The sequence below is a fragment of the Cyprinodon tularosa genome, unplaced genomic scaffold (assembly GCF_016077235.1).
Source record: "Cyprinodon tularosa strain WSP-4 unplaced genomic scaffold, ASM1607723v1 ctg69, whole genome shotgun sequence".
NCBI lineage: Eukaryota > Metazoa > Chordata > Actinopteri > Cyprinodontiformes > Cyprinodontidae > Cyprinodon > Cyprinodon tularosa.
The window spans coordinates 975,153-991,885 of record NW_024039440.1 but is presented as its reverse complement, the minus strand read 5'-3'; the positions used below and the strand labels follow the sequence as shown (position 1 = coordinate 991,885).

General features: G+C 39.2%; 1 protein-coding gene across 1 annotated transcript in view; it reads left to right on the top strand.

Annotated features, from left to right (window-relative positions):
• The window catches only part of clpb (caseinolytic mitochondrial matrix peptidase chaperone subunit B), a 40,092-nt gene that overhangs the window by 6,188 nt on the left and 17,171 nt on the right, over window positions 1-16,733 (top strand). Inside the window, exons 4-6 of the mRNA XM_038267991.1 lie at window positions 6,452-6,555; window positions 7,606-7,734; window positions 13,403-13,500. Of these exons, the coding sequence (XP_038123919.1) occupies window positions 6,452-6,555; window positions 7,606-7,734; window positions 13,403-13,500 (331 nt within the window). The remainder of the gene's footprint in view (window positions 1-6,451; window positions 6,556-7,605; window positions 7,735-13,402; window positions 13,501-16,733) is intronic.

Genomic DNA, 16,733 nt, shown 5'->3' with positions numbered 1-16,733 from the left:
GTTGAGACGGTAGCTTACCTTGGCTCTGATGACTGTGTTCTCATTCGGCTTGATAACTTCCATGTCATGAACTTTTCCATCTGTCAGCTGTTTGTAAGCCTCTAGCGACTTGTAGCAGCGAAACTCTTCATGTGTGTAGGCACTGACGCCACACACTAGATACGAAAATACGTCCTCCCTCGCAAACGGCGGTAGAAATTCTTCCCCAACGCACCACTCCTTGCTTTCTACTTCGTAGGGATCAAGTCCGTTTATGAAGCCCATCTTTTGCAGATAACGGTCTGCAGTGTGTCTCGGTATATTCCGCATCCTTTCTTCGCTTTTAACATCGCTGTTTACTCGTCTTTCTGCTCTGTCTCTATGCTGTTTTAGGTCTTTGTTTACCGTAGCAACTAGCTACCAACTAGCTACCAATATGGCGGCGTACCCAGAATGCAACGCGCTGTGCCCGAGCCTTATTCATAGTGTGTTTATGTTTGGCTCAGTTTGCTCAGTTTCTTCAGAGTGAAAATGAAATTCCAACACTTTTTATTAAAGCTTTCCTTGGCTTTTAAGTCCGAGCCATTTTCTGTGTCAGTCCAGTTTCAAATTCTTATCCTAAGTCCAGATCAAGGCAAGTTTAATGGTTTAAAAAATTCCAGGAGCATGATTCAAAGTGCTGTAAGAGAGAAGAAGAAGCATAAAGGCAACACAAATCATAAAACAGCTTTATCATGACTGTTTAAAATAAGTTCTATTGAAAAATTATAAAATTATTGAAAGGAAATTTTAACTGAAGACTGAACTTATAATATTTTGTTTCTAATTACATAAAAATCATTATATTTTACCATTGAATTGATGACATTTAATCCATCTCTGCATCACTCTAGGTTATTTAGTCTATTTTTTAAATGAAAACATATTTCAGTTATGTGAGGCTACCTGTATAAATAAATGTTTAATTAAACAGAATAATAAAAGTTAGAATTCTACTAAAACTGTACCATTTGTCCTTTGCCCTAAATCATGACAAGACTTTTAATAATCTCAGTGTTTAGGAAATTAATCTTACTAATATTTTAATCATCTAACCTTTTATTACCATTTAAAATCTGCTTGAGCCTGATTTTATATTATTTTCACAAACACTCAAATGTAATTTTTCCACATTTGAAAAAAGGCTAAAAAGCTCTTTATCCTTATACAAAATAATAGAAAGGGATATCTGTTGGCAAAGTTGTTTGGTTTTTTTTTTTTAGCTTATAAGTTAACACTTTGCTCTCACATAAAAAAGAGAGAATTTAATATTAGGGGAACCATTTTCTAAACATTCATTTATAATTTAGTTCTTAACTATTAATACTGAACATAATGCAAGAGATACTGTATAGTAAGTAAATAAACAAGTGTTAAAATGTAAATGGAAGACGATTTTATTTTTATATTTTCTGCCAGAATGTGCAGCTAGCCTAACGTTAGATGTGCTGGAGGTAAGTCATGTTTATTAGTTGAAACACCTTCAGGTGTCTCTCATCCCTGCGATTTTTCACCAACATTCCTTAGCTAAGAAACAGAAGAACAGCCGCAGTCTGCAGCTCACATACGGCCTCCTTTCACTCTTTATTACATTGTAATAAAAACTGGAGTCTCAGAGCAGGAGTCCAAGTTAGATCTGTAGTATTTAGGGCACAAATCTAAGTCACGTCTCTAATTATTCTAATCATCTTGAAATCTCAATCACGGCTCACTCCTTTGGTTCCTCCGAGTCAAATCTATTAGTCGGACCCCCTGCACACATTAATTGTTTTGTTGGTGTTTGATGTAGGCACGCTTACATTGTTGGAGTAGTAACTGATCATCATGATGCACAGCGACAAATACTATTGCAACATGCCAGTTACTCTCCTCTTGTTTCTTTCCCACAGAGAAAAGATAACACAAATGCACAAAAGTGGCTTTGCATAACAAATGATCAGGCAAACGTTTTAGTTTACAGACCTGTTATTCTTGGACTTCAAAGATCTTTAAAATGTAAAATGTCTAATAAATGTAAATTTCTAACAAAAGACTGATTCTTTCCAATACCGTTTGACTAATTGTAAAAGAATATCCTTTAAAAAAGGAGTTTAACCTCATTAATGGCTCTATATCTTTAGTTTGGCTTCAAAGCACTGCTGTTACTCCTCTGCTGATTGTCCTAATAAACTTGGACACTTGCTCATCAGTTGATTAGTAAAACTATAAACTGCTTTTAAAAGCTCATTAGTTTTACCGCTGTCCTGCTTAATTAAATCTCCTTCCTTTTCTTCTTTTTAGCATTTTTTTCCTCCTTTCATGCCCTCCTTCTCATCCTTCTCTGGAGTTTTCCTCTCTTTATCCTCCCCGGTTGTTTACCTTTCTTATATCATTAAACCTTTTCAGACTCGCTCCTCTCTTCACACAGTCCTGCCCACCCTCGTGTGACCAAACTTGGTTTGAGATTGTGTGGCCAAAAGTCGTCTTTGCCGTGTTTGTAGAAGTGCTTGCAAGGGTGCGAGAGTCACCGCCTGTGGGTCATGCCCCCCTTCCCCACCTTACCCCACCCCAAGCAACATTGATACAGTAACAAAAGGAGACTCTTGCTAGTCCTTATATAGGTCTTTAGCCATGGCAGACACACAGATCTGTCCAAATGTTCACATCCACATCTGCCTGCATGATCTGTAGTTTTTACACTGCAGTACAAATAACAAAAAGTAGCTACTTTATTTAAGGAAAATCAGAATATCGGAAAGTCCCTAACCAGATTCCTTGTGTTTCTTCGGCCATTATAACCTATAATCTATCACAATTTCATTTCATAATACCTTATTTCAAACAAACAATAAAAGTAAAAAACAGAAAAGTAAATAATAAGAAAATACTCCCACACTTGACTTCACAACTATTACTAAAGTTTGGACCTGGAACCTTCTTATGATTAGTTTCATAGGGAAATTAAAATAATATATTTCAATGTATTCACCTTGTATTATATCAGGTAAGTTCAAGAGCTGCACATATAGGCTTCAGGGCCCTCTCCTATTAGTTCTTTTCTAATTAAAAAAAAAATCATTATAGGATCTAAATAAAATTTGCCTTCTCTTCCTAATTTAAGGCCCTCAAGGTCAGAGCTAAGTGTTTTATTTCTTATTAAAGTTGTAGGGAAGTGGCTGCTCCAACTGTTGCATTTCCGAATTCCGAGTGTTGCGCGACTTTACACGAGTGAATAAAGTGAATGTGATTGGTCGATTATCAAGGGGGCAGGATTGTTGTGGCGGAAGATTCGCAAGCTAGTTTGATTGTCGCAGGTTTCTCGGAAGCATCTTGCTAACCAGTTAGCAACTTGGTGCTAGTAGGTTCCCAATGGAAATTACATTGGGGCCAAGTAGCACTTAGCAATGACGCTGTCAAGGAACACTATGGACAGCGGAAACATGCAAGAAGAGGAGAGTTTTGTGTCGGAGGTCGTGGATGAGTCTCCTACGTCGTACATTTTTTATTTAGAGGAGGAAAGCAGGGACGAAGTTGTTGTGGAAGAGGACGCCAGGGCAGCAGAAGCTTGTTTTGGTGTAGAAGGCTTACAGCCGTACATGTTTGAGCCCTTGCCTCGCAGCGCTGCCAGTTCTGTTAGGTCTACGCCTGCTGAAGACACAGACGTCCATTCCAAATTAACACTGGGATGGAACTGATTGGTAAAGTAAATAATTATTCTTATTTCAGCCGTTGCGTATATTAGCTGCGACGTATGAATCAAGATGCTATGACCGAAAAAAATTTGATTGACAGATGACCGGTGATATATGATTGGCCGAATTTAGGTGTACAAGCTGACGTATAACTAACTGGCCTGGATAAGATAACGAAAAAAACAGTGCAGATTTTAAGACAGGGTTTTTTTTCAAATAGAAATTTTCTAAATTTTGAGACAATATGGTCTGATGGAGAGTACATTTATATAAATGTTTAAGCCAGAATGATTTAACATTTAAATATGACTACTCTGTTTGGGAAGGTGTAGATTTAATTAAAATATCTGGATAAGTTTGGAAAAACCTTCTATTCCCCCATCATTCCTTTTTACACTCTTTGCCTCCTTCCCTTCGTTTTTGCTTGCTTCTATAATACATTTCGGAGATGAGTTGGAAGCACATTCAGAAAACAGTTTTTTGTTTTTGTGTGTTGATGTGTCTCAGGGTCAAAGCCAACACCCATGTTCACGGTAGTGAACAAAAGTGAGAACAGACAGAGAGATGGTACCTGAAATTTCCGCTAGGTCACAGTCAGTGGTGTTGCCGAGGTTGTTGTGTTTGCTCTAAAAGGCGGTACGCTCCAGTGAAGGGCTACATATATATACCCACCTCATCACACAGGCCCCCCCATTAGTGCCGGAAACTGGTCCGACCCTTGGCCCCTCACTCTGCACATATGTACGTGTTAAAAGACATACAAATGTGAATTGAAAAGGAAAAGAGAGGGAAGAAGCCATTGGAGTGAGACCGCTATGAAGAGACATAATGGATGGAAGGGAATCAGTTGCAAGTGTGATGGTCAGCTGATGCATTTGTTTGTGCATCTGTCTTTAAGACTTTAGAAAGCAATAAAAAGGTAAAGCATATTGGTAGAAACCCAATATATGGAATAGAAGATGTCTCAGATGAGTTCAGGCAACCATCTGTTCAAAGAATATGCCTCAGCTTATTGCATAAGAATGTGTTTGGAACTACAAATGTATAAAGCAGCTACTACTGTGTTTGAAGACGGTGAGTAGCTGAATAATGGCAGAAAACTGTGTTTAGATCAGGTCAATCACTGACCCGTTGATTAAAGCACTGATTTAGATTCTGTTAAATATGATTCACTCTGTTAGAATCTCACATTTAGCGTCTGTAAGCTTCAGTATTTGGCTGCTAGCTGAGTTGAGATATTTAAAAGACCTGAAAGAGTGAAAACAATAATATGTTTTGATGTACTATTTATTTTTTTTTAGTTGATGAATGTATAATTTCATTTCTTGCGGTTAGGTCCAGGTGTAGAGAGCTAGTTATGATAACCTGAAACATAAATACAATAGTATCATGCTAATTATACAATTATTTTTAAAGGGGTCATAGAATGCAAAACCGAGTTTACATTGTCATAGATGAATAATGATAGTTCAGTCGGCGAAACTGACGTACAGAGAAGTTCAAACTCTGCAAATCTTACAATTAGATAATTTGACTAAAAAACAAGTGAATTCAAAGAAAGCACTGAATTGACGTCAACTCGGGGATGTTGCCTTATTTGGTTCTGGCCTGTACTTTTATCACGCACCAAAATTGACATACAGACCAGCTCACTGGATGTTGGGTTTACTTCTACAAGAATTACTAAGCAGGCAGTTTCTCTATTGAAAATTAGCCAGAAACACGGGGGTAAATGCAGTGTTCCAGGGAGAAATGGGAACATTTTCACAGTCTTCCCAAGGATCCTAAGACTCTACAGGCATGGAACCCAGGCGGCCGGGGACGGAGCGACCGAACCCGACCCAGTGATGGTATGCTTCCCCCCGCCTGCCTTACCGGGGCTGCCTTTGTCCGGACTACCGTCACCGGGTTGGGTTCGGTCGCTCCGTCCCCAGTCTCAACCAGCGCCGGAGCTCACGGCTCGGTTTTGTTGAACTGCAGTCGTCCGACAATTAAATGTTTCAGTGAGTGAGTGAGTGCTTGTTGCTATGATGCGCCTTTGCTCAGCAACTTCGCTCGTTATAAAACCAATCAATCAGCGCACAGCTCATCAAAATATTCATGATCATACCATAAAAGGAAGAAAACCTGTTGTTTAATTCTAGGGCTTATAACCAGGCTTGCATTAGGGCTCATAGAACAGCAAATATGCCATTTTCAGCCCAACCAATATTAGACACCCTATTCAGAGACCTTAAGGACCAACACCAAATACCCTATATAATACGCATAATAACGTATTTACTTTAAAAAGGATATTATCCATAAGCTGAAAAAATATGCGCGCACACACACAAACCGTTAATTTTTAATGGAATGATGGTCTGTTTTTTCATTAGAAAATGCAAAATCTGCTCTGATGTGATTGATTTTAAATAAGCCAACATAGATTAACGGTTGTATCCAAACATGATGTGTTTGCGGAGAAGTTAAAAAAGAGGAAGGAAAAATACATCTTTACCTTCCAAATATGACTGGAAAACGGTCCAATATGATGTCTGCTGATCTTTGAACGAGATATAAAGGTTAGTGGAGTTGATCAGAAAGGGGCAAACTAGTCTGACTTATAATGTCTCTCAGGTAAAAATTGGACATGTGGGCTAAAAAAAGTCTGTAGCTTTAGCTAACTTTATCTGTACGGTTTAAAGAAAGGGACTCCCTAAAGGAGTCCCTTTCTTTAAACTAAAGGAAGGAAATTAGTCTGTCGTTCTGCTCTTTTCCAGTGCGGTGAAGGTTCTTCTTGAAGCCGGTGCCGACCCGAATGCAGGAGATGACTTCAACAATGTTTATGACACCTCTAGGGAGAAAGGCATCCACTCTCTGGAAGGTGGGGAAACTTAACAGCTGCCTCCCTGGTGTCTGTTTCCTTGTTTTATTACACATGTTAACCTGCAGATATTATGAGACATAATCATTTGCATACGATTTTACATTTATGCACATGTTCGATTCCTTCTGTATTATTTATTTTTACATATTCAGTGACAACTAATGTATTTTTATTTGTTTTTTTGTACCGAGCTACACAGTTACTCACACAAATGCATTCATGAGGGTGCACACACATAAGCACCGACAGTTTCCCCCCCACCATCCCAGTCTGCTTTGGGTTTCGCAGACATATTTATACGGGATATGTATATTGCAGACATTTATATGGCTGTCAGGTTTGGGTCCACGTGGGGCCGGCGCAGCGTGGGGAAGCGTTTCCCAGACGCTCACTGATGGATGGGCTAGGGGGGTCTGTGCGACGCTTTATTGGGTTAGCCATGATTATCCCACCCTGTGTTTCACGCACACACTGCAGAAGGAGAGTATCGGAGAGGATGGGAAAGACTGATGAAGCTAGGAAGGAGAGAGAGAGGAAGGCACTGAAAGAATAAGGATGGAAAGAAGGTTAAAGATGGAGGAGTAGGAAGATATGGATGTTTAGGGGTTCTGGAGGAAAGGAGGGGCTGAAGGGACTGGGTGGGAGATGAAACGAGGAGCGGAGAGAAACTCTGGAGATAGATGTGGCCAAGTTATAGGGAGGAGGAGGGAAGAGGGTCCCGGTGATGAAAGAGTTTGATGGACACAGAAGGAGAGGAAAGAGACAGAGAAAATAAAAATGGATGATAGAATAGGGGCACAAGATGAGTGTTTTTATGAAACACAACTAAGGAGAGGGTGATAAAGCGTCTCCATTATTACAGAAGAACAGAGCAAGAGACTTCAAAACACGAATCCTGGACTATGCTGTGATGGTAGATGGTTGAGCTAAAATTTGGGAAAGAGGATTAACTTTTAACAGAGTTTGATCTAAAAAAAAAAGTTCCCTTAGATTCATTCTCTTCACCTTTCTCTTCTCTGTACCTGTTTCTGTTTTTTTATTTTACAGTTCTGGTGTCCAGAGAGGATGAATTCAGCAGCAGGCTCAGCAGCAGGGCTGGTTTCCGTGGCTGCACTGCTCTTCACTACGCCACATTGGCAGATGACCCACTGGCTGTCCGCATGCTTCTGGAGGCTGGTACGTTGTTGCACCTAATCTCTAATCCCTTCCCTGAGAGAGCAAAAAAAAAAAACATCAAAATCCCACAGACAGAAGTGCTTTTAATAGGATTATTTGTAAAAATGCCCCAAATAATCGTTCTGTCAGATGATCACTACTTTTCGCTCCCTGTTGGTCACGTAACTCCGCATCCCCACACAGTGCCTGCGCCATCTTTATTTGTCAACGCTACAACAAATCCCATCATGCTTTGCGAGAACAGCTCGCAAAGCAAACTGGGATATATCTGCTAACTACTGATGATCACTACTTTTCAAGGTGAATTGTGGGAAATTTTGAGTCCACTACTTCTTTAACCACTAGATGTTCGGACAGTCATCTAAAATTGCGTAACCACTATATAGTGCCCTATATAGTTTTTAGGGCAGACATTCAGACACATTCTATAGCTTTGCAATCTTTTTTTAAAGTCGTAGGGAAATCAAATTTAAATGTCAACTCATTCTGGCTTATATATATAAATGTGCTCTTTATCAGACCATATTGTCTCAAAATTTAGAAAATTTCTATTTATAAAAAATCCTGTCTAAAAATCAGTTGTTGTTTTTTTTCTCGTTATTTTATGCAGGCCAGTTAGTTATACATCAGCTTTTACACCTAAATTCGGCAAATCATATATCAAAGGTCATCTGTCAATCAAATTTTTTCGGTCTTTCATATGTCGCAGCTAATATACGCAACGGTTGAAATAAGAAATAAGAATCATTTACCATTGAGTGCCATCCCAGTGTTCACGGAGATGGACGTCTGTGTCTTCGGCAGGCGTAGGGCTAACCGAACTGGCAGCGTTGTGAGGCAAGGGCTCAAACATGTACGGCTGTAAGCCTTCTACACTAAACCAAGCTTCTGCCGCCCTGGCGTTCTCTTCCACAACAACTTCATCCCCGCTTTCCTCCTCTAAATAAAAAATGTATGACGGAGGAGACTCATCCACGACCTCAGACACAAAACTCTCCTCCTCTTGCATGTTTCCGCTGACCATAGCTTTCCTTGACAGTGTCATTGCTAAGTCAACCAATTTAGTGCTACTTGGTCCCAATGTAATTTCCCTTTGGGAACGTACTAGCTATAAGTTGCTAACTGGTTAGCAAGATGCTTAGAAGAAACCGGTCACAATCAAACCTGCTTGTGAACCTTCCGCCACAACAATCCCAACCCTTTGATAAACGACCAATCTCTTTCACGTTATTCACTCGTGTAAAATCGGGCACCACTCGGGAGAATGGCTGTTTCCCTTTCGACTTTAAGACATGACATTGGTAGCATCATGCTGTAGATATGGCTAGGATTAAGAACATATCTTTCTTTATAGCCTGAAAACAGGACTTTTTTTTTTCTTTTCTTTTTTTTGGCAAGTCTTGAAAATTGATTTTCCCTGATCCTCTTTAACAAATAGGGAAAAACATGAGCCTGTAGATAAGCAGAGCTGCTAGAAACAACTTCAAAAGACTCCCAGCTGCAACAGGAAGGTTCTATGTATGCAGACAGCTGGTTTATAAATGCGCGTCATAAGGAAATGTTCTCTTCCATTTAATAACTATGAACCAGCATTCTAGCCAGTAAAATACAATAAAGTGTGTGGTTCTTCAAAATGCAAGGAAAAAAAAAGTCCATTACTATTTGTAAAGCTGGTCAATTAAAGCTCCATTTTTACAATGAACATATCAATTTACTACGACAAAGGGTACAGTATCCATAACTTTTTTCTCTTTATGGAAAAATATATGTAGAAATTATTGAATAGGAAATTTGATGGAAGATGTTCTGCTTCCCTGGGAATAAAGGCCAAAATAAAGGGATCCTCTGAGCTGTTTGTTTTGGGTTTGCTAATTCAAAATCTCTTTAAGTTGTCCTTCTGTTTAGAAATATTCCTGTCCCTTAAAAAAAAAAAAAAACTTTTAAAGTGATCTTATTTATGTGAAAGGAAAGATGGACTGTGAATCATGGAAAAGGGTAATGTACGGAGATATGTATCGGTTGCTATAGTTGATATAAAAAGGTTTACATCACTCATCTAAAGTGCATTATTTGTTCGTCTTCCCCAGCCCCCATTACACCTGTCGTTGACTCAGCTCCACCAGCGCACACACTCACACACACCCTGAGGGCAGCGTATCTTGCTCAGTTTCCAGCAGAGCTGTTCTTAAACAAGCTAGGCCTAGTTGAACTGTGACACCCCCCTCCCTCCCACCCACCCGGCATTCAGAACATGCCCTTGGGGTATCTAGACAACTGCAGGAAGTGTTTTTACATGAAGCAATATTATATATACCATGTATTCAGTACTCTTGCACTTGTATTTGATTAACATACTGATGTATTCATACATTCTGTGATTTCTTTCTAATATCTGTCGTGCGGCTTGGAGACGACTCACAGTTGCTTCTTTTTAGGCTGATTGCATCTTTAATAAAATAACATTCCTTTCTGGACAAAACACCCAAAATCCACATAAAAAGCCTGTATTAATGTCTGGCTTATGTTTATGATTGATGGTGCATCTAAAGCTCTGTGCTCCCGTCTCGACCTCACATCTAGGACTACGCTTAAACAAATCACTTCATCTAACTAGATCAAATGTCCCGCAGAAACATTTTTTGAATTAAAAAGGTAAGAAATTTCACGAAGCAGAGACATTTGTTTTAAGACAATCAGATTAATGACAGATTTGGTTGTTGCCCGGCCGACGGGGGCCTTTTCGCTGGCTTGGCGCCACCATCGAGGCCAATTACAGTCAAAGCGCTTTCAATCGCCCCGGTCGCTGTCATCCTGTGCAAATGTATGCAAAACTGGAGACTTTTATGAGGTATTAGCCTCTGATGTGTGTTAATCATTTTTGACAAACCTTACACCCTTTCTGAGGTCTTTTCATCTTTTCCACTTCCGTTATTTACCTCTCTACCTTCTTAGTTTTGCACCATGCCATAAAAAAAGTTGTTGGCGACTGCTTTGGGTGGAAGTGTCATTAGCTTCTCTTATTTGTCTTCCTCTTGAAACGCTGTGTGTTAGTGTCGTTCTTTCCTTTAGCTTCTTATTTCCCCTGTGTTTGAGTGCACCCACCTTACTCTTCCTGCTACACGTTTGCTCTTTTGGCCTAAGCTGGACCTCTGCTCACATCTTCATCCATCACAGTCTCCAGGCCGACCCTCAGGCTTCACCGCGTCCCGCAGTCGCCCCACCCTACCTGCGGCAGCTCTCCATCTTCTCCCCCGGTTCAAAATCAGGCCTCCGGCCAGGGGAGCTGAGTAATGGTCAGCTCCGTAGGTGGTAGGAGGCCAGAAGATCTGCACAGAAACAGACACAAGGGGCAGCACATATGCACAAAGAACAGCAGGGGCTCTCTCCCACCAGCTGCAGAGAAAGAGAGGGAGGAGGAAATGGGAAAGAGGAGGGCATCCTAATAGGCATAACTAAAGCACTCCTAATGAAGGGATGTGTGTGTGAGTGACGGTGAGAAGGAGGCAATGTTCAGCTGGGCTGTGGGTGTGTATGTGTGCGTGTTGGTGTTGATCCTGTTATAAAGTACTATGGCCCAGAGGGTTGGCCTGATATTAAAGCCCTAAATGATGCTATTTATTATGTCGAGTGTGTGTGTGTGGTGTGTGGGGTACTTTATTGCTTTCTTCTTTCATGTTTTTGTTGTTTGGGGGACTGTTAGCGGTGTATTGTTGTCAGGATCGATAGCTTCGGGAGTGAGTCGTGAAATTTAAGGATTTATCAATAATCGGCCCAATGATTATTAGTCTCTGTAGTCCTGGCTCAGAGTAATAAGATCAGCTGTTACCTGCATTGATTACATCCCGTCTGTGCTAAGGAATAACTTTGGTGGATGGGTATGATAATTTTCCACAATCATTCAGACGCACCCGGGTATCACCGATATCTCAGTTCTTGTGTCAAAGTTTTAGATGTTGTAAGGTTAATTTACTCTTGTCTGATTTTAGAGATATTAAAACGTTGAAGTTAAGAGTCCTCTTTTACACCAGGTTTACATGTATTGATAAATGCAGTTTATGGTTTCTGTTAGTACATAAATAAAGGAATATAAACAAAGCTCAGTTTTGCATCGAATGCATTTAGTTCCTGTAAAATGTCATCATCTTAAAGTACACTGGTCCATGCTCATCAGCTGAAACGGATCAAACCTTATTCATATGTGCATACACACTGCCTTGCAATAGTATTCATTCCCCTAAACTGTTTTGCATTACTTAAACAAACCATCACTGTACTTTATTGTGATTGTATATGATGGATCAACACAAAGAAGGATTTAACTAGAAGAAAAGTATTGCATGTAACTAATGACCCTAAGAAGTGACAGATTTCTCCTTTGTTTGATTTGATCTCCGTATCAATCTTGCTTTTCTGTGAAAGCTTACTATGGTTAGTTGGAGAACATTATAGGACCAACCAGCATCATTAAGGCCAAGGAGAAAACACCAGACAGGTCAGATAGAAAGTTCTAAGTAGAGTTGAATAAATGACTGGAAATAAATGCAAAATTGAAACCTTTAAGACTGTGGAGCTTTGTTTACCCAAAGACAGATGGATTTAAATTACATCATATGTGTTTTAGACTAATTTAATTCAAGAGTCTGTGGCAAAAATTAAGATTGTCAGTAAATACTGCAATGATGATAATGTCAACTTTTATGTATGCATATTTTCTCCTTTGCTCTTTCTAGTCTGTGCTTTCATCACTTTGTGACCTTTTGCATTTGCAGCCATTCCCTTTGTTCTCAGTCCTGTGGACACACAGAGAATTGAGGATATATTTGCCTTAGATATTGTGCATAATGTCGTGTTTACAGAAACTTCAAAACTAAGGGGAACACCGCAAATGAGAATGGACCAATAAAAACTGGTTTTAATTCTGAAATGCAGGCTTAGTGAATTCCTGCTTAAAGAACCCCTTTAGTCTTAAAAAGGAAGCTAATCTCAGCATTTTTCAAATGTATTACTTGTAATACCAATAAAAGCTGCTTTTAAAGGTGTGAACTTAGCGGAGGCTGAACACAAATACATGCTAAACTTTTTTTATGGGAAATTTCAGTGCCCAAATGTTTAAAATTCTTATCTGATAACTGGAAGTTTGTGGCTGTAACTCGTCACAATGTGAAAACGTTGAGGGGTTTCTTGGTAGATGAGAGTCTTGAACCCCCTGACTCATCTCCATCCAGCACCACCATACATGCACATGCTGTGACATTATGCTTAGTCAGCATTCATAGTCTTAACTGCTATTTCCCTTTCTTTAACCTCTTGCTGAGGTTTAACATCCTGCTGTCAACAGTCCAGCGTGTTGGTCATAGTGTTGGCAGAGGGGGTCATAGGGAGCAATATTGGCACGTGTTGCAGATATGAAACCCCATACAGAGGCTTTATTGAGCTCTCTGTTTCACCACAGAAAGCCTCGGTAATCATTAAACTAGTTTGACCTCTCACCACTCCTCGTTCTTTCCATTGACCATTTTAGCATCCTGCTGTGGTGTGTCTACATTATTTTGATATGATGAAAACTGCTCATGACTGCGAAATCACTTCATAAAACGACCCTGTTATTGATTTCACCATCATTATGTATCAACTCTAAATGTATGTATGTGTGTTGAAACGCATACAGGTGCCAACCCGCTGCAAACCAATGGCCTGGGACACACAGCACGGGCCTATGCCAAAGAGGGAGAAGTGAGCACAATGCTGCAGGAGTGGGAGGGAAAGGTATACTTACACTTCACTTTAATTCAAACACAAAAAGATTCATTTTACTTAGCCTTGCTATGAGCTCTGAGGATGTGTGTGTAGGTAGAATATGATTAGTTCTTCCAAATGTCCTTCATCCTGGTCTGAAACACTCTGGTCTATTCACTCAACAGACATCTGTCTCATTTCCTTCACATGGTGCACACAGGCAGACACCCCTCAGGAGGTCCGTGTCGCTGTCGTCACTGACTGACAGGTGCTATTGAGTATTGAAGTTTGGGAAGCTGGTGGAGGTTAACTGGGGTCACAACTGTGCAGGAAAAAAAGCTGAGTCAATGATGGGGAGAAAAAATGCTTTTTTTCTATAGAGATGCACTGATCAGACTCTCTGCTTTACACTGATGATCATGATTTTTTTTTTTTGTAAAGTAAAGATTCCAGTTCATCTTTACCCAGAACTGTAGTACAGTATGGTCTAGGTTTTTCTGTCTGAGCAATTATTAGGTATGTATTTTAGGAGCCAAGGTTAGATCAAGATGGAGTTGACTTTTTAAACTGTCTTTACATCATAATGTTCTGATAGAGATTGAAAAAGTGGACAGCTTTGTCTGTTTTTTGGCTGAACTGGTTCTGATCTCATTTTGTAGATCCGGTCTAAGTTTAATCGGAGCCAACAATGCAACAATTTCCTGACTATTAAATGCTAAAGCTACAGTATGTGATTTTTAGTGTCAGACTGCAGCGACACAAATCTCATGAAAAATCCCTACAAATCGCGCATAAATCGGGAGAGGTGCTAGCAGTATGTGTGGAACCAACGAGGCAATATTTGAAACATGAGAGAAGTAGCCTAGATATTTATTTGGATATTTATTTTGGGGTATACCTATGTGGTTTATGTGATATAAACAACCCTAAAATGTTTTATTTACAGCTCTCAGAGCTAAATGCACTAAAGCAGAGGTCTTCAACAGGGGGTCCGCGACCCCTAGGGGATCCACAGAGGTACTGCATGGGGGTCACGAAAGTCTTGGTTGATTACTTTTTTTATATTCCCTCCTACAATTTTTTGCACTAATTAAAATGTCTTTAAATACACATTAACATGAATTCAACACACTGTAGTAAACAGATAAATGGAGGCAGAAGATGTCTTTCAGTCATCAATGCACACATTCAGCGACACAGAGGAGCTCTTTCAAGCTGGGAACCGATTCATTCACAACACCTGTCCCATCAACCAGGAATCAGAAATACTTTAATAATCCCAGGGAGAAATTACTTTCGTTACATTACTCTATATGTAATAGAGGGACTATAGGAGCAGTTTGATATAACACAATTTCATACAATATATATAATTAGGGGGTCTCCGCTCCATCTCGCAATCAGTTTGGGGGTCCTTGGCTTTGAAAACGTTGAAGACCCCTGCACTAAAGTTACTGTTGCTGTAGTTACATCTGAGCGTAATGGTGATGTCTACAGTCAATAGTTTGTCAGCTAAATGTGAGACCCACTCCTGTGTAATTACAAATAGGAATTTTTAAGGCAAAGCAAACGTAAAGAATGAGACTTAATAAAATAAAATCTAAAAACAATATACTAATGATATACTTCTGTCAGTAAAACCCTGTAATTATTACACATTTTAGCTTTAAGTTGAAAATAGACAAATAGAGAATTCCCAAATACAGTCTTTGCTTAAATTCCTATTTTCACTCCTAGCTATAAGCATTGGCCTGCTATACAGGCATGCAGTGTTTCCTTTCATATTTTGAACTGTTTTTAAAGTTTTACTGATCAGTTTTGTTTAATTGCTGAAATCTAACAGCCAGGCTCATTCTAAGTATTTCACTCTAAATATCAAACATCATGAAGGTATAGCTTGGTCACTGTATTGATCTATGTAAAGCTGTCAGTCAGTTAGTCCTCCAGGTACAGCTGTTACATTTCATCCACACTGCTCATTTTTTAAGCATGAACAGTTGATCGCTTTAATGTTAGCCCACATACCGTTTGCTACCTTTTCGGGGGGTTGGTATCTGCTTGTGACCTCCACTCACACAGTAAGAGCTCTCTGGAGATGGAGAAAGTGATAGGTGTTATTAGATTTTTTAGCTGTTTAAAACCCTCCGTAAAACATATCATGAAAGGTGAGCTTATGACATTTCTGTATACTTGTCATGGCTTTGAACTATAGTTGATTTCTAAAATGCAAAAGATTCAGTAAAATTAAGACCCGATGCCCGTACAAAAAAATGCAAAACCGAAAAGTACCCATCTGCTATTTACAGTTATAATGCTTTACAAAATAAAAAAAAAATTTATATATATTTTATCCTCTCTTATTTAGTTCCTTCATGTGTCCAAAGTTTTAAAGCTTCAGTGCTGTGTAGTACTGGAAACAGGTTCTATCTCTTTCTTTTTTTTTACGATAAAACTCAAGTTATCCATAGTTATCCACCAGCTTGACAGCAGGCTGCAGCTAAGCAAGATGGAAAGAGAGAATAAACAGCCTCCCTCCACTGCAGGGGGAAAAGCTGGAGTCTAAGGAGACAAAAAAGAGAGAAGGATAAATGAGTCATGGAGTGGCTGCGAGAAACAAAGGAAGTAAGAAGCAACAAATGGAGGAAAAAACAGGTAGAAAAGGAAAGCGGAGTCAGGACTTTAAAATAGAGATGTTAAAAGAAGGAGAATAAGAAATGGCTGATAAGGACATAGGTACAACTTATTTGAATATTTAATAAGGAATATATACATTTTACAAACACTGAGCATGTGATTAGGAACAACTACTCTGATTTAAAACTTAGGCCCTATAACAGGTTAACTTGTCTGTTTCACCTTCCCTCTATAGCAAATTAAAGGAAATTAATCATAAATTCAACTTTTAATTATGTATTTATTGTAGGTTTGTAATACTTAAACAAATTTTTATTGTTAAAAAAATTATTTAATGTTGCAAAATATTCACTTTATTTTAGGTGCATCTTTTCTGCATTACTTTATGTTTGTTTTGTTTTTTTGTTACCAAAAAAGTCCATAATCTTGTATCAAAACCTGTAGCTACTGCCCTGATATTTGACTCGTAAAATAAAATGTCTAAAAATTAGGAACCGCCATTTTAGTTCTACATCCCAGAGAAGACTTTATGCTTTTCACATATCAAAGACAGCAGCAGGGAGAAGCTGCAGCCAGAAGGTGTTCCTGGGTAGAACTAGCAAGATTAGTCATAGTTCTTTATTTTAGTG